Genomic DNA, 23589 nt, shown 5'->3' on the forward strand with positions numbered 1-23589 from the left:
ATGTTAAGATCTTTAAAGAGTGCGACATGTGAACAATGAATGCCTAATCCTGATCTAGCTTGAATCCCTTTAAAGGTTCCCAACATTGTTAAAGCTTTACATAAGCAGATGAAAGAGAAAAGTGTGAAGACCCGTCAGTGTTGCTTTCACATGTTGACTGAGCTGGTGAATGTGTTGCCTGGTGCTTTGACTCAGCATGTACCAGTTCTTGTTCCAGGTAAAGTATTAATAGTTTTTCGTCAGTTATTCTGCTTTCTAAGGTTTTATCTGAAGCTGTTGAATAGAATCTTGAAGATATTCTATCCGAGACTTCTAATGTAAGGTTGTTGTTCGTAACTAGTAAGTGCTATGTCCAATGAATGACAATCTGCCAGGTTCATTTTCCACTGGCGTGATCTTACCAGCCGTTCACGCCATGCTCCCACTGCAGCGAGGTTAGAGAATTTGGCACGCAGCCAAATCTCTGTTCACTGCAGCGGGATGTGAAATTCCCTCCGGCGTGAATGGTTGTAATGCTCCGGCCCACATCTCTCCTTTTAAGATACATCTTAACCTACTTTTTTGACCAAATTTACACCCAATTTCTCCCCAAGTGGCCCAGTGTCAGATGCTGTCTGATAATCTATTGAAGCGCCTTAGGGTATTTTACTGGGTTAAAAATGCTGTGTAAAATTATCTGGAATCCCTAGCTCCATATTTAGGTCTGGATTTGTATTGTCAGCACGGGCCAGACAGGAAAGTTAGCATGGAAAGACAGATTGGCACAAAGCAGAATTAGGCTCGGGTTAGCAAGGGAAGGAAAAATAGAAAACAGCTTTTCATCGAAGAGAATCAATTACTGGAAAAGAGGAATAGATGTGAGAAAAGGGTACATTTGACCCTGAGATGAGATTCAACCTATTCGTGCCATCATTAAGACCAGGTATTTCTATCTCTGCACCATTACCCCTCTTTGTCATCCCAACTCATCTGCTGAAACCCTCATTAGCTCTATTCTTGACTATTCCTGTTCACTTCTTGCTGGTCCACCACATTCTACCCTTGTAAACTTGTCATCCCAAACTCAGCTTGCCTGTGTCTCATTTTGCAGCAAGTCCTGTTCTCCCTGTGCTTGCTGACTCCCTGTCAAGCAATACCTTGGCTTTAAAAGTCTTATCATTGTTTTCAAATTACTCAATAGTCTTGTCCATCTGCATCTCTGTAATCTCTAGCTCCACAACTCCGAGGTATCTGCGCTCCTCTAATTCTGGCCTCTGTGCATTCTCCACCATTGGTGACTGCCCTCAGTTGCCTAGGCCCCAAGCTCTGGAATTCTCTCCCTACACCTCTTTGCCTCTCTGTCACTTTCTTCTTTTAAGATACTCCTTAAAACCTTTATTGACCAAGCTTTTGGTCAGCTGACCTAATAGCCCAGAAGGGCTTCCAGTCAGTGGCAGAATGCGAGCGCTTAGTACTTGACCCTGTTTGAAACTGCAGCTTTACTTAAGCTGGATCTTTTGGACTTGCCTGTCCCAATTCCAGCTTGGGTCCATTGATGAACTAAGCACTGAGGCCCTGTGGTTCCTTTTCTTGTCTTAAGCTGAAGATACACCCCTTGAGGTCAGCTATCAGTTCATTGAGTTGTACAGACTTTGAATGGACCTGTCGTAATGTTCTCCACTGCATCAGCCCCTCCCTCCATACCCCCCCCTCCCCAACCCCCCACCCCCATGCACTCTCACACATACACCCCATTGCCCTGTGCCCTCCCCCAATAATGCTGATAGTTTGACATAGGCTGGATTCAGAAGCCCCAACTGGAATCTCTCAGTTGGTCAGATTGCAGGATTCCAGATGAGGCATGGGAGCGGCGAGTATTGTTATGAAGGAGAGTGGGCAGCGAACATTGGTTGCAGGGAAAGGGATGAGAGGGATGGCGTTGGGGTTGCCATGGATGATGGCTGGAGTGCTTTGACACTCCACCTCATTTACTTAACGCTACACCTCTGTGCAGGTTTGGCATCCAAATTTGTGTTGAACGTTCCGGGGGGGCATGGGTGAGGGCTCCCATGGAGCCATTTCTAGCATACTGGAAATTCTGTTTGGGTGTGAATTGGCTCTCTGAACTTTAGATGCCATTGCCACAGTCAATAGCAGCTACCATCTCAATGTTCAGCACCATTGGGATTACATAGAACATAGAACAGTACAGCACAGAACAGGCCCTTCGGCCCACGATGTTGTGCCGAGCTTTATCTGAAACTAAGATCAAGCTATCCCACTCCCTATCATCCTGGTGTGCTCCATGTGCCTATCCAATAACCGCTTAAATGTTCCTAAAGTGTCTGACTCCACTATCACTGCAGGCAGTCCATTCCACACCCCAACCACTCTCTGCGTAAAGAATCTACCTCTGATATCCTTCCTATATCTCCCACCATGAACCCTATAGTTATGCCCCCTTGTAATAGCTCCATCCACCCGAGGGATTGGAAGATCTGGGCCATCATCCCCTTTATGTGGCTCAGTGTCATCGTTTGTTTAGTCATGCTCCTGTGAAGTGTCTTTGGGACATTTCATGACATTAAAGGCGCCTTATAAATACAAGTTGTTGAAGGGGTGCTGGGAAAGCTGTTTAAAAGCCGATGGCTCAAAAAGGTGGAGAAAAGAAGAAATAATTTAAAGACCAACATTGTATGGCAGCTGAAGAGACCAGAAATTTAAAAATGGAAAACTGAACCTTGATTAATATTCCTCCCTCGTAATACTGTATGTTTGTGTTTGATTGTATGGAGTATAATAGATTTACAAATTGTATTTCTAAACTAAACAAAATTTCTAAACTAGGCTTTAAGCATACAATATTCATATCTGTTTGCATGCAATTTGTGACATTTGGATTTGTGTATTGTTAACAGTGGATAGTTGAAGCACGACTGACTGCAAAAAATACCTTCTTTTAATCAGTAAAACTACCTACTCCAAAAATAGCAAAGACCTATTCTTAGAAATGATAAAATTTACACATTTTTACTTCCTAGAAAACCATTTTATCTTTTGTAGAATTGTATGAGGATAGTTACTTGAGATATTATAAGCAAAAAATTTGATTTAGGTTGTTTATAAAAGAAAGCTATTCCATGCCATTAACATTGTTTTTCTGTTTATTTTGCAGGAATAATCTTTTCCTTGAATGACAAATCCAGCTCGTCCAATCTAAAAATTGATGCTCTCTCATGTTTATATGTTATTCTTTGTAACCACTCACCTCAGGTCTTCCATCCTCACGTAGAAGCTTTAGTTCCACCAGTGGTGGCTTGCGTGGGTGATCCTTTTTACAAGATCACTTCAGAAGCCCTCCTTGTCACTCAACAGCTTGTAAAAGTAATTAGACCTGTGGATCAGTTATATTCATTTGATGCTGCTCCATACATTAACGACTTATTCACTTGTACTGTCAAGCGTTTGAAAGCTGCAGACATTGATCAAGAGGTGAAGGAGAGAGCTATCTCCTGTATGGGACAGATCATTTGTAATCTTGGGGACCATTTAGGCAGTGACTTACCCAGCACACTGCAGATTTTCTTGGAAAGGCTGAAGAACGAAATTACTAGGCTGACAACAGTGAAAGCCTTGACGTTAATTGCTGGATCTTCTCTCAAGATTGACCTGCGACCAGTGCTGGGTGAGGGTGTACCAATTTTAGCCTCATTCTTGAGGAAAAACCAGCGAGCACTGAAGCTAAGTACCCTTTCTGCTTTGGACATCTTGATCAAGAACTACAGTGACAGCCTGACACCTTCCATGATTGAAGCAGTCCTAGTGGAGCTTCCACCTCTTATTAGTGAAAGTGATATGCATGTGTCACAGATGGCCATTAGCTTTCTTACAACCTTGGCCAAGGTGCACCCATCCTCTCTTTCAAAAGTCAGTGGCTCAATCCTTACTGAGCTTATTGGGCTGGTACGGTCCCCGCTACTTCAAGGAGGAGCTCTGAGTGCAATGTTGTATTTCTTCCAAGCTCTTGTTGGAACCGGAACTGCAAACCTAGGTTATATGGAGTTGTTGCGAATGTTGACTGGTCCTGTTTATTCTCAGAGCAGTGCATTGACCCACAAGCAGTCCTATTACTCAATCGCCAAGTGTGTAGCAGCACTCACCCGAGCCTGCCCCAGAGAAGGACCAGCTGTGGTTGGGCAGTTTATCCAGGATGTGAAGAACTCTAGATCTACTGATTCTATCCGTCTCTTGGCTTTGCTGTCCCTCGGAGAGGTTGGGCACCATATAGACTTGAGTGGGCAAACTGAGCTTAAATCTGTAATCTTAGAAGCTTTCTCTTCCTCTAGTGAGGAGGTCAAATCTGCAGCATCCTATGCGCTTGGAAGCATTAGTGTTGGAAACCTTCCTGAGTACCTGCCTTTTGTTCTGCAAGAAATAACGAGTCAACCTAAAAGGCAGTATCTTCTCTTACATTCTCTAAAGGAGATTATAAGCTCTTCTTCAGTTGGAGGTCTCAAACCATATGTAGAAAATATTTGGAATTTGCTTTTGAAGCACTGTGAGTGTGCAGAAGAAGGAACTCGAAATGTTGTTGCAGAATGCCTGGGCAAACTTACTCTGATAGATCCAGAAACATTACTACCACGGCTTAAAGGATACTTGGAATCAGGTAGGCTATTTATATGTAGCATGTTTAAAAAATTGCTTAGACTTAATATGGAACTTTTAACTTTTGTTACATAGAAATTTTAAGGAAAAAAATAGAATTTCACAATCTGTAATTATTGTAAGATAACATTGCAGTAACCACCTGTTGCGTTGTGTTTATGCAGAAAGCCATCAATACTACCTCAGTGTGTAATGTACTCTGGTACTTTTGGGGAGAACTGGCCAGTGTTCAGAAAAAGGGCTATGTTTGGAAAGAAAATGAGAAGAGAGGAATAAAAAAAATCAAATAAAAGGGGAGGTTAATGACCAGGATGCTGTAGTACTTGGAGACCTGCCACAAATTCTGTTCCCTAGCCAATGACTCTTGTCTGAGGCTCAACCAAACCATTTGCAAACTTGTTGCTTTATTTGACCCTGAGATGAGCTTCTGACCACATATTCTTTGCCATCACTTAGACTATTTCCACTCTGCAGCATTGCCTGACTCCCTGCACCCCGGCCTCAGCTCATCTGCTGAACCCCCCATCCATGCTATTGCTACTTGTAGATTTGACCATTTCAAGCAGCACCTGACCAGCCTCCCATCTTTCACCCTTTACAAACTTGGTCATCCAAATCCCTGCTGTCTGTGCCCTAACCTGCACCAAGTCCTGTTCACCCATTAGCCTTCTGTTCTCTGATCTACACTAGCTCCTGATTAAGAAACACCTCTACTTTTAAATTATCGCCCTTTTCCTCCTCTCAAATCTCTCCATGGCCATGTTCCTCTCTCTCTGTTCAGCTCTAAAATTCTCCAAGATATCTACATTCCCCTAGTTCTGACCATCCCTGGTTTTACATGTGCTGCGATTGGCAGCCATGCCATCAGCTGCCAAGCTCCTTGTCTCTGGAATTCTTTATCCAAACCTCTTGTTTCTTTACCCATGTTTCCGCTTTTAAAACACTCCTTAAAACCTAGCTCCTTGACCATACTTTTGGTCATCTGCCCTATTATCTCCTAATGTAGCTCAGTGTCAAATTCTGTTTGATAATGCTTTTGTGAAGTGCCTTAGAATATTTTACTAGGTGTTCAATAAGTGGAAGGATTCTTGTAGTAATTAGCAATATCTTTCTTACCGCTGCATCTGGGACGAGTGAACTTCAACACAAATTGGTCTTTGTTTATAAATTAAAATCCCTTTTTGATCTTTACACTTTGTTTAGTCAGCTTATATGTGACTCAAGCAAGATTCTGGTGACTCTAGCTGGTCTCTAGTCTGAAGGAGTTGAAATTTATATTTAAAAATTGCTGCTCTTAAACAAGAAATCATAAAGGGATTGCACTGGAATCAGTATTCTGTCTCGTGTTATTCAGTCTGTGGTGTGCTTTAATCTTGCTGTTTTCCTATAGGGTCTTCCTATGCTCGAAGCTCTGTGGTTACAGCTGTGAAGTTTACAATTTCTGATCACCCACAGCCAATTGATCCTCTATTAAAGAACTGCATAGGTAAACGTGTTTCTGTTCATTCACAATTCCTGGTGGTATTAAAACCTTTTAATTGTTTTGAAATTTTTTTTTCAATGTTTGCACATATTAAAATTAAGTTGGACCTGAGGGCAAGTGGTGATAATGGGTGCAAACTACCACTGTTCTGCGCAATCTCCATCAGTTGGGAAAAGGCGAGCAGTACTTTGGCGATTTCAAGGAAATAAAACTCCCCTGGAGGCCCAATGGGTAAATGCGGGTCTGGTTTCACAAGGGGAATTAAGTTGTTCAAATCAGAAGACTGCAGATTCATTCCAGCTATGTGTAGAGTTAATGGTGTTGGCTGGAAAGCAAAGGTGCTGCCGTGGTTGTAGTACCTTGAGGAAGGATGGGTGGGATAAGGGATCTGGGGAATATTGGTGCAGCTGAGCTTCTGACTGCTGATGTCAGTGGGTTTAATGTCTGTTGGTCAAATTGCATGCGTAGGTGCTGCATGAGGACAGGTTTAAGCTGGACTGAAATGTCCCCGCTGATAGTCTACTGACATTGCTGTGCACGCTTGGACATGAAGAATGGCTACTTGTGTGAGGACTTGGGCAACTGTGGACCACATCTCAACAAGAATGAACATTTGTGGGGATTACAAGGTGCTCTAGTGATTTTAGTTTATAAAAAAAAACAAAGTTGCATAAATTATTTAGTAACTCTTATTTAAATTACTCTTTCAGGTGATTTCCTGAAAACATTGGAGGATCCAGATCTCAATGTGAGAAGAGTCGCTTTAGTTACCTTCAATTCAGCTGCACATAACAAACCATCGCTAATCAGGGACCTCTTGGATACTGTTCTTCCTCATCTTTATAATGAAACAAAAGTTAGGAAGGAATTAATAAGAGAGGTTTGTATTTTGGTTTGAAAATGCTTAGTGAATTTATAAATTCTGCATTTTAACTATGTTTCATCACTGTTTCTCTTTTTTGTAAGGTGGAAATGGGACCATTCAAGCATACTGTAGATGATGGTTTAGACATTAGGAAAGCAGCTTTTGAATGCATGTACACACTTCTGGATAGCTGTCTTGACAGATTAGACATTTTTGAATTCCTGAACCACGTTGAAGATGGACTGAAGGACCATTATGACATCAAGGTACATAACATGAATATGGATTATGTTGTTCAATAACAATTAGCTAAAAAAATTTTAAAAAGCTGCTCAATTGGAGTGTCAGTTCTTCATGGATGAATTTTGGCCATTTTACCTTGGTGGACATCACCATGATTGCATGTTGCGAGGGTTTAGTGATCAGGGAGCCCAGACTCTGGTTGTTTAACCATTTCCCCATCTGCACAGCCACCTCTCATTAGCACAGAGACACTTGAGGCTAAATGTACCAGTCCAGGTAGAAGCCACCTAACTTATTGCATTATTATGGACTAAATGTAGATCATTCAGACATGGCTTGGGACCATATCATGCAGTGGATTTACCCACTGTCTAGACTTTGTTTCTGTGTGCTCATTATAGATATTTTAAATTGAAATATGTTCAAGGCTGGTTGTATTATATTTTGGAAAAATGAAAGCACGTGTTTAGTATAATGTTGCAGAAAACTAGCTTATTGCCCAAACTTTTTTTAAAAACCTAACAGATGCTGACCTTCTTGATGTTAGTACGATTATCCACTCTTTGTCCAAGTGCAGTTCTACAGAGATTGGACAGGCTGGTGGAACCTTTACGGGCGACCTGTACAACTAAGGTATATATTTTAAAGTTCAATATATAATTTGGTGGACTATAGAAAAGGTACACTTGTTACCCAGGCTATTTTTAGGCCACTGAATTACTTGACTGAAATCCAATTTTCATGTGATTTGTGGATATACTCCGAGTGCAGCATGGAGGTAATGACTTAAGATGATAAGAAATAGGTGCAGATGCAGGCATTCGGCTCCTTAAGCCTGCTTTGACATTTAGTAAGGTCATGGCTGATCTGATTGTGGTCTCAATACCACCCTCCTGTCTGTTCCCATAAGCCTGGACGCCCTTGTAGATCAGAACTGTGTCTAATTCAGCCTTGAATATCTTGAATGACAAAGCCTTAAATGCTCCTTTGGGTAGAGAATTCCAAAGATTAATGACCCGCTGATAGAAGAAAGGCCTCCTCACCTACGTCCTAATGGGAGAACCCTTATTCTGAAACTTTGCCCTCTAGTTTTAGATCCCACCTCAAGGAGCGACATTCTTTCAGCATCTACTTTATCAAGCCCCCTCAGAGTCTTATGTTTCAAGAAGATCACCTTTCATTCTTCTATTTGAGAGTGAGACCAACCTGCTCAACTTTTCCTAATGACACAACCCCATCATCCCACGAATCGGTCTAGTGAACCCTTCCGTGAGCTGTCTCCAATATAAGTACTATTGGCATCCGTCATTTTCAGGACTGTGCCCAAGGTAAATGTGCACTGTTGTTGACTTGTAAATTATCCCTTATGATTTCAGTAACATCTTACCATATTATGGGATCTTTATTTGCAGCTCAAACTGCATGCTTTGGCAAGTATGATTGGGACATTTGATATATATATAGATCTGACTGCTTCTTAATTCTTAACTACAAAATCTGTATTGAACAGTGGGAACAAAATAGAACCGTAGCTAACACATCTTTAACAGAATATTATGGTTAATATTGCAAATACTGGGATAGTTACACTAATAGTTTTCTGGTCTGGTTTCAGATATTCCCTGTTAGTGGATCAATTTATCTGTTTAAAAAAGTGAGACAGATTTTTTTATTGCACTTTATGATGTCCAGAATTGCATAATGAAATCGAGCTGGCATCATCGAACATGAAAAACAAGGGAATATTGAAACTTTATTACCTGCTCTTTTCCCTATTCACTCCGACTACACAAAATATTGGAATTCTTTCAGTTTGCCAGCCTATAAAATTGTTTTTAAATTCTAACAAGATTATTTCTTTGAAGTCTTAAGATTTTAATGGTTTGATTTAATAGGTAAAAGCTAACTCGGTCAAACAGGAGTTTGAGAAGCAAGATGAACTGAAACGCTCAGCCATGCGGGCAGTTGCAGCACTGTTGACCATTCCGGAAGCAGAGAAAAGTCCACTTATGAGTGAGTTTCAGTCTCAAATAAGCTCCAACCCTGAGCTGGCAGCCATCTTTGAAAGCATCCAAAAGGACTCATCTTCTACTAGCTTGGAGTCAATGGACACTACCTAAATCTTTTCTTCCAAAGAAGGAATCTTTAATTCTTGTATTGATGTTATGCACTGAAATCTCAGTCAGTACGCAAGCAAAAAGAAAATCTGTACTTTGAGCTTTAAGCTTATGAATTCATTTTTACTTTCGTGGAAATTCTAGTTTTTGTTTATTGTTGCTTTTTTAGTAGTTAACCCAGAAAGTCCTTGTAGTTAAAGTGGAAAAAAATAGTGTAAATTACACAGAACATTTTGTTATACCACACTCAATTCAGCAGTATTTAAAAGGCGATGCATTTGTAGAAGTAGATTGTGTATAGGTATGCAATAAGGATTTTGGTGTGCTGAATGAACTTGGAATATACATGTTAAACTTTCCTCCCAAGATTTTTTCTTTCAGGAAACTTCATGCCATTCACTTTTTATTTTATTATGTGATTTTTGCAAGGAAAAAAGGAGAAAAAAATGTCTGTTCACCTGTCTAATGTTTTTTTTTGTTTCGGCTTGCTAAACAATAGTTAAAAGAACTCTGCTTTGTGAGATTTATTATATTAAAATGGTTGGCACAGTTCTTAAATCATAGGTTGGTCCTTCCAATTTCTTGGAATGGCAACTTATTTCCATGAATGCATTGATACTGCATGGGACATTCCAAAATGTATGTTCTGTAAAATGTGTTTTGTTTGGAATACAAAGCTTGAATTCAAAAGATGATTTCATCCTCTGCACCGCTAATGCCTTGCTAGTTTTGTTTTATTGATCTTATTATAGTTTTACATTCCATTAATTTTTTCAAGTAAAGGTAGAATAAATCTGCACTAAAAACTGTACTACATTGGGTTCAACTGAAATTAATAGGAATGTATTGAATCAGAAAACCTCATTTTAATCTGCCTGGAAGCTCCCAAAGTTGGAATAACTATTCCACCTATAAGCTATTTTATATGACCCTCAAAAGGCTATTGCGCACAAAAAAATGAAGCACTCTGGAATTGTTGAATAGTGGTGCCACAATCTACAACCACTGTTTTCAGTTTAGTGGAATTAGCACCTTCAGTTGAAGCTCCATGTTCAGGGAACGCCATCCAAAATTGGCTTAGTTTGGTGGTAGGTGAAGTCCTAAAAGAGTCAGTGTTACTTGGTGCTGTGTTTCAAAATTGATGCACGGAGTAGCTTCCACTTGCGTGGTATGCTCTAGGTAAAATAACATCTCACAAGACTTCAGGGATTGGAGTAGGAATTGCGGGGAACGTTAAAGAAGGTGCCAAGGCGGCAGTTGTTTTGGATGATGTCGGTTAGGTATTTGATGAAAGTGCATGCTGCGTAAATGTTGCTTGTGGGTGGTGTAGGGGACACCAGGATATGTGAAGGCTGATGGGACAAACATCAGCTGCTCTTAATTGTGCTCATGGTGTTCAAAAGCTGTGGAACTTTAGAAGCTATTTGATAGAAATTTCAGAATATAATTAATCTACATTTTAGATAACGTGATGACAATACAAACCTAATCTGAAAATTGCTTTGCAAATTCTCCCCTCTGACCACTGTAGACATCCTATAGTTTACATTTAAATGTTTAACATTGTAAGAGCAAGGTTCATCATATTATATGTTAGATTAAAAAATCTAATGTAAGCAGCTAATATTCTATCAGGTAATGGCCAACTTGCATTATTGTTATCTTTTGCAATGAAGCAAGTTGCTTTTTCTATATGCTGCAAATGGTCAGTGTACCTTTTAGACATTCTTTAATGATGCCTGAATTTCCATTTTGTTTAAAACGGCATCAATTTATCAGCAGAAAAAAAAGCTGATCCATTATTGCATTAATTTCCCTTCTCGAATGAGTCGTGTCAAGTCTGATCTTTAGGATAACTTTTTTCTCCAAAAGTTGGAATTTTGAAAGCTCTATTGAAAGTAAACTTGTTTTACAGCTGGATCCTGATGCATAATTAGTTATCTGACAATATCTGGACTGGGATTGATGATTTTTGTACTTCCTATCTATTTGCAATTCATCAGTTTAAATTGGTCGGGGGAAAATGCATTTTACAGAAATGTGAAGAGATTTGAAGGTCTCCAAATTTTGTCTATGTATTGGTTTGTAGAATCTTTTAATTTTTTTTGATAAAACTGGAATTTTATGTTGGAGTTTTGCTTAAATGTGTACCAAGATTTCTTTTTTGCTCATTTGAGTATTATCTGTATTACTGACAAACTTTAGGTTCATTCATTGTATCTGTACTACAGAATGGTACTTCGTGTATGCATACGTGTACATGATCTGTACTTTAACATGCACCCCAGACTGGTGCTTTGTTTCCTGCAAGCAGTCATCTGAAATATTTTTGGTGCGTTAGTAATGCACTAAAAATGCTTCAGGTGCCCAGAGACACTAAAGGCTTTGATGTAAATGGCTGTTGTATACATCAGAGATCAAAAGTCTGTGAATGTCATTTTGTTTTGGCTGGTGAAGCTCACTGATGCCTATGGTGCTTATGAATTATGCATTGATGCCTTTGGTTTATTCTTTGTAATTGCATGTTTTAATAACAATTCTGTAAAATGGGAACTGGTTTAGTATATTGGAATTCTCATGTACTTCTATTAGGTGCTCATTGAATGGTTATTTTCTAAACTGATCTATTTAAATGATCAATCCTGATTCAAATCATTGTCCCGTTATTGCATAAATTAAGACTAACAACACTTGATTTTTTAAAAAAACAGCTGACAAAAGATCTTCTTTTAACTAAAGTGTACTTCAACAGAAAATTGGTAAATAGAATCAACAGTGGCCTTTTTTTTGTTTGAGTTGTAGTTGATGCCCACTGTAGGTTTGGGTTTGTTCTAAAAAGTGATGTGCGTAAGAATATTGCTTTAAAAACGACATGCCCAGTTGCAGCAAAGCATCATTCAAACAATAATAGTGTTGATTTATTTGCAAAATACAGAAAGGTGTGTATATATAAGATAAGAACTCCTTTAAAAATCCCTGTCACATCTTAGTTTACCAAAATATTGTGCAACCATTGACGTAAAGTTGAAATATAGTCACTGCAGTTCTGGTGGCCAGTTTTGTGCACAGCAAGTTGATTTGTTTGTAATGATGGTACTCACCTTATCATGGAATCTTCTACATCGATTTGGAAAGCTGATATTAAGTCAGTTTATGATCTCATCTGAAACATAGTACTTCAGGTATTGTAACAAGTTAGGACAAAAACATCAAGTTCTTAATGCGATTACCTCCATCCTGTCCTGGACATAATGCTCTGTTTCATCGTGGCTTGTTAAAAACTGTAAACCTAACCATGTTTTCAGATCACCAAAAGGACTGCAAGGGTTTGAGAAGGTGGCTCACTGCTATATTCCTAAGGCAAGTAGGCGATAAATGCTGAATTTCCTGAGAATTAAGATTATAAAGTTTTTTTTCTGGGTCAGATATGGATGATACGGTGCTTACCTATAACTGAAAGCTTTGCAACAGTTGCCTGGTACATGATCATTGTTTTGTCTAAAATAATGCTGGTGTTGCATCTTAAAGTAGAATTTGCAATTCACTTAAATAGTGGCATTGTGGAGAGAACATGTAGGAGTGACAATTCCCTGGGCAGCACGGTGTGCCTGCTACCTCAGTGCCAGGGATCTGCATTCACTTCCAGCCTTGAGTGACTGTATGTCTGTGTGGGTTTTCTCCAGGTGCTCCGATTCCCTCCCATAGTCCAAACATGTGCAGGTGAAATGGATTGGCCATGCTAAATTGCTGCTTATGTCAAAAGATTTGTAGATTAGGTGGATTAGCTATGTAAATTGTTGGGGTTACAAGGATAGGGTGGGGTTTGGGCCTGGGTAAGGGGCTCTTTCGGAGAGTCATTGCAGACTTGTTGGGCCAAATGGCCTCTTCCTGCAGAATCATAGAAACCCTACAGTGCAGAAAGAGGCCATTTGGCACATCGAATCTGCACCGACCACAATCCCACCCAGGCCCTACCCCCAAATCCCTACATATTTACCCGTTAATCCCTCTAACCTACGCATCTCAGGGGCAATGTTTAGCATGGCCAATCAACCTAACCCGCATATCTTTGGACTGTGGGAGGAAACCGGAGCACCCGGAGGAAACCCACGGAGACATGAGGAGAATGTGCAAACTCCACACAGACAGTGACCCAAGCCGGGAATCGAACCCAGGTCCCTGGAGCTGTGAAGCAGCAGTGCTAACCACTGTGCTACCGTACCGTGCACTATAGGGATTCTGTGGTTCAAGAACTCTAATACTACTGGCAGTTATAGTAAAGGAGACAAAATCAAGTACCAAAATCGAATCAAGCATGGCTGACTTTTAATGCAACAGTAGATGGTTTATGTTGCTAATCCTTGAGCATCAAAATTAGCATCACTCGTGTTCTTGGCAGCCATTAGTAGTGTTGTACTGGTGGATTTTTCCCACAGCATCTCCCTCATTCTGCTTCTTGTGAATTGCACTATTAACAAGTTGCACCAATTGATATTTGTGGATGGTGCGGAGTGCCAAGAGGTCCAGCCTCGCCTCTCTGCTATCCTGCTGTATCCTCTTCCAAAAGAACAAGAGGATTCTAGTGGGGAACCGTATTGTGAAACTGTTATGGCAATAGAGGGAAAAAAATTATTTAAACAATTGCTCCAAATGCTATTGGACAGTTCAGTGGTAATAGTGCTAAAATGAGAATAGGTGCAGAAATAATTTCTAAATGTTTCAATTAATAAATAGCAATCAAATCGAAATTAGCTGGGCTTTAAAATGGGAACTTGATCCATTCCAGCATGCCATCAGCCAGGCACTGGAGGTGAAAATAACCCCAGCATCTTTAACAGCTACCTGATGTGGCAGGTGACACCTCAGCTTAGTGTTCCATTTGAAGCTTGGCACTTCTAACAATGCAGTTCTCTCCCAGTACCGCACGGGAATGCCTCCTTTGATTATCTGCTCAACTTGAACACAGCCTCCTGACTAAGATAAGCTATGATGTGGAGATGCCGGCGTTGGACTGGGGTAAACACAGTAAGAGTTTTAACAACACCAGGTTAAAGTCCAACAGGTTCATTTGGTAGCAAATGCCATTAGTGCAGAGTCGCTGAGCAGAAACTGATAGCCAAGTTCTGCACACATGAGGACGGCTTAAACCGGGATGTTGGATTTATGTCACACTATCAGTAACCCCCACAGCTTGCCTCCTGGATTTGCAGAATCTCACTGGCTGTCCTGTCTGGACACAATACACAACTCTTTAACCTGTGCTTAATGCTCCCTCCACTCACATTGTCTGTATCTTTAAGACCTGATTGGCTGTAGAGATTCGCATTCTAATCAGTATTCTGTAACTTGATTTTGTGTCTCTGTATGCCCTGTTTGAGAGCAGATATCCACTCCATCTGACGAAGGAGCAGCGCTCCGAAAGCTAATGGCATTTGCTACCAAATAAACCTGTTGGACTTTAACCTGGTGTTGCTAAAACTCTTACTAAGATAAGCTAACCAGCTAAACAAAACTGACACTGGGTAAATTAACTGTGGATGTCTGTGTCGATATGCGCAATCTTCTTGGAGATCCTCCGTGCCGGCTCCAAGTGGAGAGGATCTCCAAGAAGATCGCGCATATCGACACAGACATTAAATTAACTGTAGCAGCAATTATTAGCGCATTATCTACATTTAATCCATTTCCACCTTTTCTCCAGCGTACCAGAATGACAGTAATCCAGCTGCCAGTGTTTCACAGGAACCAGAGTCGGCCATTCAACTTCTCTTCAGCCTTAGTACTTGAACAATGTTCTTTATGATTTAACTAAACTTTTAAAAAAAGTGATTTCGCATCAAAGTCTCCAGTGTGCCAATGTGAGTTGAAGTTGGTAAGCCATTATGCGATCTGACTGACTTGGGCAGTCATGCCTAAAGATAAATGATGCAAGAGAGGCCGGGCTGTCAGCGGAGGTCAATTAAATGTGAAGATAGTCATCACAGTTGTCAGTGTGATCCTGTGAATGAGTATCAGATGGGGCATAATGAGTGATCATACCTGTGGAGGCTCGTTAGTGAGTGTGTGCATGTATGTGTGTGAAAGGAGCTCGGTGAGTGATTGTATTTACTGGAGGTACCGCATGTTTCTCAGTGGGTGGTGGATGGTGCCAGAGGAACCACCCCCCCTCCCTCTCCAGCTTCTCAGTGGGGGGTGACTGCAGTTTCCTTCACCTCCCGGGGTCAGCCGCACAATTCCCACATTCATGCACAAGAGACTCTCGCGATAGCCTGGACTGAGTCTTATTTTAGGGGAAAAAGAAACTTAACAGCTGGGAGAAATGTATCTTTTTGAGCGCATTTAACTTGAAGCGACTTTTGCCATTGTTTCCTCTTGAAACTGCAAGTGGGGGTGGAGGGGATGATTGTTTGGGGGGGAAATGGCTTGCGGCCAGATGCAGGAGAAAACCTCTTAGAAAAAACAGACTGCAGTTCCAGAATTGGGAGGTAAGTGTAAATCTTGACTGAAGTGGAATGGGAAGATGGTATTTTGTTTTTATTTTTCCCAACATTTTTTTAATTCTGTAAAGATGGTCACTGTAGTAAGGCTGGAGTGGGGCAGTGTTAAACCAGCACCATGATTGCATTGCCCATAAAGTTAACATTTCCATTCAGACAAAACGCCGAGTGACTAATTCTTGTTCATGAAGGTGTGCATTCTGATCGGCTTTTAACAAACGCGTCCTGTGTAGTACTAGACACTTCTAAGTTTTATGTTTTAAGTTTATTAGTTTATTAACACTGCAATGAAGGTCAGTTTGGTTGTACAATCAGTACCGAAATTCCCCCCTGGGATTGAAAGCCTTGGCGTTACTGAAGATCATTTGCAGACCAAAAAAAGTGTCATTTAATTTACCACATCAAAGACATAATCTCTTTTTCACCGCTCAGTGATTAATCTTACATTATACAGTCGAAAAGGAGCTACTGTGGATGGCGTTTGGGTTTTAAAATTAGTGATCTTATTCGATCATCTTTCTAAATTAATTGTGAAAATTATACCTTTTTCTGCTGCTGCAGCGACCATTACTGGATTTCATCTGCAGAGTACAAGGGACTTCTTCAAACCAGCTGAGATTTCTTAAATAACAATTTTAAAATAATAAACTTCTGTTGGAGCTAAAGCTGCTTGGTAATCACCAGACTCAAAGCTAGTTTCTCGGTAAATTTCTTGTAAAATTTGACACCCCACTCCCTTCGGATAAGGGTATCTGTTTCCACAAAATGTTTATACTCAAAAGCATTGCCACTAGCAAACTATTTTCTCTATCGCAAGAACATAAAGAAGTTGGAACAGGAATAGGCCATTCAATCCTGCCCCTTCATTTGATAAGATCATGGCTGATCTGAATGTGGTCTTAACTCCACTTTCTTGTTTGTCCACTGAAACCGTTGATTGTCTTGTTCACCAATAATCGGTTGAATTCAACCTTGGGTATATTCAATGAGATCCTCTCATTCAATGACCCAGCCCCCACTGCTCTCCGTGGAAACGAAATCAGAAGACTGGCAACCCTCTGAGAGAAGAAATTTCTCACCTCAGTATTAAGTGGGAGACAAAGCTGTGCCCCTGGTTCGAGACCCCCCATCCCCCACAAGGGGATGCATCCTCTCTACATCTACCCTATCAAGTTCCTTAAGAACCATTTATGTTTCAATAAGGCACCAGTGGCACAGTGGTTAGCACTGTTGCCTCACAGCGTCAGGGACCCAAGTTTAATTCCCAGCTTGGGCCACTGCGTGGAGTCTGCACATTCTCCCCGTGTCTGTGTGGGTTTCCTCCCACAGTCCGAAAGATGCGCTTGTTAGGTGCATTGGCCATGCTAAATTCTCCCTCAGTTTACCTGAACAGGCACTGCAATGTGGCGACTAGGGGATTTTCACAGTAACTTGCAGTGTTAATGTAAGCCTACTTATGACACTAATAATTTAATTTAAAAAAAAGTAAAACGGATCACCTGTCAATCTTCTAAAGTCCAATGAACATAGGCACAACCGGCACAACCTTTCCTCAAGATAGTTTCTTCAAAACAGGAATCAGGCCAGTGAGCTTCTGATGCAAGTATACCCTCAAATAATGAGACTGAAACTACACAATACTCGAGGTATGATCTCATCAATTCTCTGTACAGTTGCAGCAAGACTTTCCTACTTTTATACTTCAACCCCTCTTGCAATAAAGATCAATACCCAATTTGCCTTCCAAATCATTTGCTACAAGTCACATGCGGTGACTCCCACATCATAAAGAGTTTTAAAGTTAAAGTTTATTTATTAGTCACAAGTAGGCTTACATTAACACTGCAATGAAGTCACCACACTCTGGCACCTATTCAGGTACACTGAGGTAGAATTTATCATGGCCAATTCACCTAACCTGCACATCTTTGGACTGTGGGAGAAAACCGGAGCACCCGGAGAAAACCCACACAGACACGGGGAGAACGTGCAGACTCCGCACAGACAGTGACCCAAGCTGTGATTCGAACCCAGGTCCCTGGTGCTGTGAGGCAACAGTGCTAACAACTGTGCCAGTTGAGACCCCAGCATCGATCCCTGTGACACTCCACTAGTTACAATTTACCAAGTTGCAAATTACTCATTCATCCCAACTCTCTCTGTCCTGTTAGTTAGCCAATTCTCTATTCATGCAAATATCCCCTTTGTATCTGTACCATTACTGTTAGTGACACCATTTGTAAGGTTCATGTTGTTGATGGTTATGTACATCATTAACTGTGGAAAGGTATTGGAAGTTTTATATTCATAATGGATACAAAACGTCACACTACCAGTAAGTGTCCTTGGCTTAATTATCTTATAAATATTTTAATATAATTATTGTAAATGTTTTATCTAACTACAATAACTAGTTTGCTTTTATATTTATCTGTAACTTGTGATTGGTATTTCTCTGGTATTTTATGCCAAGTGCAAATAATGTTACTAATTTATTTTAAATCTTTTGAGTTACTTACCTAATTAGCATTTTGTAATGTCTCAAATCTTTGAAACTTCACTGCAAGAAGTTTATGGAAAATATTTTCTTTTGTTCGTATGGGGCGGCATGGTGGCACAGTGATTAGCACTGCTGCCTCACAGCACCAGGGACCCGGGTTCGATTCCCGGCTTGGGTCACTGTGTGGAGTCCGCACATTCTGCCCGTATCTGCATGGGTTTCCTCCGGATGCTCCGGTTTCCTCCCACAGTCTGAAAGGCTTGCTGGTTAGGTGTTTTGGCCATGCTAAATTCTCCCTCAGGCACTAGAGTGTGGCGACTAGAGACTTTTCACAGTAACTTAATTGCAGAGTTAATATAAGCCAACTTGGGACACTAATAAATAAACTTTAAACAATGCTTGGATTAGCCTTCTTGTGAAGGTATGGTTTTTATGAGGAGCCTTTATTCTGAACTTTATCTACATATGGCCATTCCTCATACTTACGTCTAGACTGCAAATTGCCAAACTAAGATGGGTGGAAGAGCAAAGTGTGCAGAGGACGCTGAAAATCTGCAAAGGGATATAGATAGTCTAAATGAGTGGGCGAGGGTCTGGCAGATGGAGTACAATGTTGATAAATGTGAGGTCATCCATTTTGGTAGGAATAACAGCAAAATGGACTATTATTTAAATGGTAAAAAATTGCAGCACGCTGCTGTGCAGAGAGACCTGGGTGTCCTTGTGTAGGAATCTCAAGGAGTTGGTTTGCAGGTGCAGCAGGTAATTAAGGCAAATGGAACTTTGTCCTTCATCGCTAGAGGGATGGAGTTTAAAAACAGCGAGATTATGTTGCAGCTGTATAAGGTGTTGGTGAGACCACACCTGGAGTACTGTGTACAGTTTTGGTCTCCTTACTTGAGAAAGGATATACTGGCACTGGAGTGGGTGCAGAGGAGATTCACTAGGTTGATTCCGGTGTTGAGAGCGTTGGGTTATGAGGAGAGACTGAGTAGACTGAGGCTATACTCATTGGAATTCAGAAGAATGAGGGGAGATCTTATCGAAACATATAAGATTATGAAGGGAATAGAAAAGATAGAAGCAGGGAAGTTGTTTCCACTAGTGGGTGAAACTAGAACTAGGGGGCATGGCCTCAAAATAAGGAGAAGCAGATTTATAGAACATAGAACATTACAGCGCAGTACAGGCCCTTCGGCCCTCGATGTTGCGCCGACCTGTGAAGCCAATCTAAAGCCCATCTAACCTACACTATTCCAATATCATCCATATGTTTATCCAATGACCCTTTAAATGCCCTTAATGTTGACGAGTCCACTACTGCTGCAGGCAGGGCATTCCACGCCCTTACTACTCTGAGTAAAGAACCTACCTCTGACATCTGTCCTATATCTATCACCCCTCAATTTAAAGCTATGTCCCCTCGTGCTAGCCATCACCATCCGAGGAAAAAGGCTCTCACTGTCCACCCTATCTAATCCTCTGATCATCTTGTATGCCTCTATTAAGTCACCTCTTAACATTCTTCTCTCTAACGAAAACAGCCTCCAGTCACTCAGCCTTTCTTCATAAGACCTTCCCACCATACCAGGCAACATCCTGGTAAATCTCCTCTGCACCCTTTCCAATGCTTCCACATCCTTCCTATAATGCAACGACCAGAACTGTCCGCAATACTCCAAGTGCGGCCGCACCAGAGTTTTGTACAGCTGCAACATGACCTCCTGGCTCTGAAACTCAATCCCTCTACCAATAAAAGCTAACATACTGTACGCCTTCTTAACAACCCTATCAACCTGGGTGCCAACTTTCAGGGATCTATGCACATGGACACCGATATCTCTCTGTTCATCCACACTACCAAGTATCTTACCATCAGCCCAGTACTCTGTATTCTTGTTATTCCTTCCAAAGTAAATCACCTCACACTTTTCCGCATTAAACTCCATTTGCCACCTCTCAGCCCAGCTCTGCAGATTATCCATGTCCCTCTGTAACCTGCAACATTCTTCCGCACTGTCCATAACTTTAGTGTCATCCGCAAATTTACTAACCCAACCTATGCCCTCATCCAGGTCATTTATAAAAATGACAAACAGTAGTGGCCCCAAAACAGATCCTTGTGGTACATCACTAGTAACTGAACTCCAGGATGAACATTTCCCATCAACCACCACCTCCCTCTGTCTTCTTACAGCTGGCCAATTTCTGATCCAATCCGAAAAATCACCCTCAATCCCATGCCTCCGTATTTTCTGCAATAGCCTACCATGGGGAACCTTATCAAACGCTTTACTGAAATCCATATACACCACATCAACTGCTTTACCCTCATCCACCTCTTTGGTCACCTTCTCAAAGAACTCAATAAGGTTTGTGAGGCACGGCCTACCTTTCACAAAACCGTATTGACTATCCCTAATCAAATTGTTCCTTTCTAGATTATTATAAATCCTATCTCTTATAATCCTTTCCAAAACTTTGTCCACAACAAAAGTAAGGCTCACTGGTCTATAATTACCAGGGTTGTCTCTACTCCCCTTCTTGAACAAGGGGACAACATTTGCTATCCTCCAGTCTTCTGGCACTATTCCTGTAGACAATGATGACATAAAGATCAAAGCCAAAGGCTCTGCAATCTCCTCCCTAGCTTCCCAGAGAATCCTAGGATAAATCCCATCCGGCCCAGGGGACTTATCTATTTTCACACTTTCCAGAATTGCTAACACCTCCTCCTTATGAACCTCAATCCCGTCTAGTCTAATAGCCTGTATCTCAGTATTCTCTTCGACAACATTGTCTTTTTCCTGTGTGAATACTGACGAAAAATATTCATTTAGCGCCTCTCCTATCTCTTCGGGGGACTCCGCGCACAACTTCCCACTACTGTTCTTGACTGGCCCTCATCTTACCCTAGTCATTCTTTTATTCCTGACATCCCTATAGAAAGCTTTAGGGTTTTCCTTGATCCTACCTGCCAAAGACTTCGCATGTCCCCTCCTGGCTCTTCTTAGCTCTCTCTTCAGGTCCTTCCTGGCTAACTTGTAACTCTCAAGCGCCCTAACTGAGCCTTCATGTCTCATCTTTACATAAGTCTCCTTCTTCCTCTTCACAAGAGATTCAACTTCTTTAGTAAACCACGGTTACCTCGCTTGACCACTTCCTCCCTGCCTGACAGGTACATACTTATCAATGACACGCAGTAGCTGTTCCTTGAACAAGCTCCACATTTCAATTGTGCCCATCTCCTGCAGATTTCTTCCCCATCCTATGCATCTTAAATCTCGCCTAATCGCATCATAATTTCCTTTCCCCCAGCTATAACATTTGCCCTGCGGTATATACCTATCCCTTTCCATCGCTAAAGTAAATGTAACCGAATTGTGGTCACTATCACCAAAGTGCTCACCTACCTCCAAATCTAACACCTGGCCTGGTTCATTACCCAGTACCAAATCCAATGTGGCCTCGCCTCTTGTTGGCCTATCTACATACCGTGTCAGGAAACCCTCCTGCACACATTGGACAAAAACTGACCCATCTAAAGTACTCGAACTATAGCGTTTCCAGTCAATATTTGTAAAGTTAAAGTCCCCCATAACAACTATCCTGTTACTTTCGCTCCTATCCAGAATCATCTTTGCAATCCTTTCCTGTACATCTCTGGAACTTTTCAGAGACCTATAGAAAACTCCCAACAGGGTGACCTCTCCTTTCTTGTTTCTAACCTCAGCCCATACTACCTCAGTAGACGAGTCCTCATCAAACGTCCTTTCTGCCACCGTAATACTGTCCTTGACTAACAATGCCACACCTCCCCCTCTTTTACCACCTTCCCTGATTTTACTGAAACATCTAAACCCCGGAACCTGCAACAACCATTCCTGTCCCTGCTCTATCCACGTCTCCGGAATGGCCACAACATCAAAGTCCCAGGTACCAACCCATGCTGCAAGTTCACCCACCTTATTCCGGATGCTTCTGGCGTTGAAGTAGACACACTTCAAAACACCTTCCTGCCTGCTGGTACACTCCTGCGACCTTGAAACCTTATTCATGACCTCACCACTCATATCCTCCTGTACACTGGAGCAACAATTCAGGTTCCCACTCCCCTGCCGAATTAGTTTAAACCCTCCCGAAGAGCATTCACAAATTTCCCCCCCAGAATATTGGTACCCCTCTGGTCCAGGTGAAGACCATCCCGTTTGTAGAGGTCCACCTACCCCAGAATGAGCCCCAATTATTCACGTATCTGAATCCTTCCCTCCTGCACCATTCCTGTAGCCAAGTGTTCAACTGTTCTATCTCCCTATTCCTCTCCTCGCTAGCACGTGGCACAGGTAACAAACCAGAGATAACAACTCTTATTTGTTCTAGCTCTAAGCTTCCACCCTAACTCCCTGAATTTCTGCCTTACATCCCCATCTCTTTTCCTACCTATGTCATTGGTGCCTATGTGGACCACAACTTGGGGCTGGTCCCCCTCCCCCATAAGGATCTCGAAAACACGATCCGAGACATCACGGACTCTGGCACCTGGGAGGCAACACACCAACCGCGAGTCTCTCTCGCTCCCACAGGATCTCCTATCTGTCCCCCTAACTATGGAATCCCCAATGACTAATGCTCTACTCCTCCCCCCCTTTCCCTTCTGAGCAACAGGGACAGAGTCTGTGCCAGAGACCTGTACCCCATGGCTTACCTCCTCCCCAACAGTATCCAAAATGGTATACTTGTTATACAGAGGAACGGCCACAGGGGATCGCTGCACTGACTGCTTCTTACCCCTTCTAACAGTCACCCAAGTATCCTCATTCCTAGGAGTATGAACCTCCCTGTAGCTTTTATCTATAACTGTCTCTGCCTCCCGAATGATCCTGAGTTCATCCAGTTCCAGCTCCAGATCCCTAACATGGTCTTCAAGGAGCTGGAATTGGGTGCACTTCCTACAGGTGTACCCAGCTGGGACACGAATGGTGTCCCTCACCTCAAACATCCCACAGGAGGAACATTGCACTGCCTGCACTGACATCCTTGCTAACTTCCCTTAATAAGAAACGAAAGAGAAAAGAAAAGGAAAAAAAAAGCTCACCTGCTCTCACACCGAGTCTTTTTTTTTAGGTTAGAGGAGGGGGAAGGGTGGGAGACTCTACACATGTAGAGTCTCGGGTTACCTCCCCGTTCAAATTTATTGGGCAAAAAACCATCCCGGGACTCCCTGTGACCTATTTTCG

At 41.7% G+C, this 23589-nt stretch overlaps 1 protein-coding gene across 1 annotated transcript in view; it reads left to right on the top strand.

Moving 5' to 3' along the window:
* The window catches only part of cand1 (cullin-associated and neddylation-dissociated 1), a 32974-nt gene extending 20970 nt beyond the window's left edge, over positions 1-12004 (top strand). Inside the window, exons 9-15 of the mRNA XM_078219829.1 lie at positions 76-217; positions 3155-4648; positions 6038-6133; positions 6841-7010; positions 7097-7261; positions 7764-7871; positions 9134-12004. Of these exons, the coding sequence (XP_078075955.1) occupies positions 76-217; positions 3155-4648; positions 6038-6133; positions 6841-7010; positions 7097-7261; positions 7764-7871; positions 9134-9358 (2400 nt within the window). The 3' untranslated portion in view covers positions 9359-12004. The remainder of the gene's footprint in view (positions 1-75; positions 218-3154; positions 4649-6037; positions 6134-6840; positions 7011-7096; positions 7262-7763; positions 7872-9133) is intronic.
* Positions 12005-23589: the final 11585 nt, after the last annotated feature.

This window comes from Mustelus asterias, chromosome 9 (assembly GCF_964213995.1).
Source record: "Mustelus asterias chromosome 9, sMusAst1.hap1.1, whole genome shotgun sequence".
Lineage (NCBI taxonomy): Eukaryota > Metazoa > Chordata > Chondrichthyes > Carcharhiniformes > Triakidae > Mustelus > Mustelus asterias.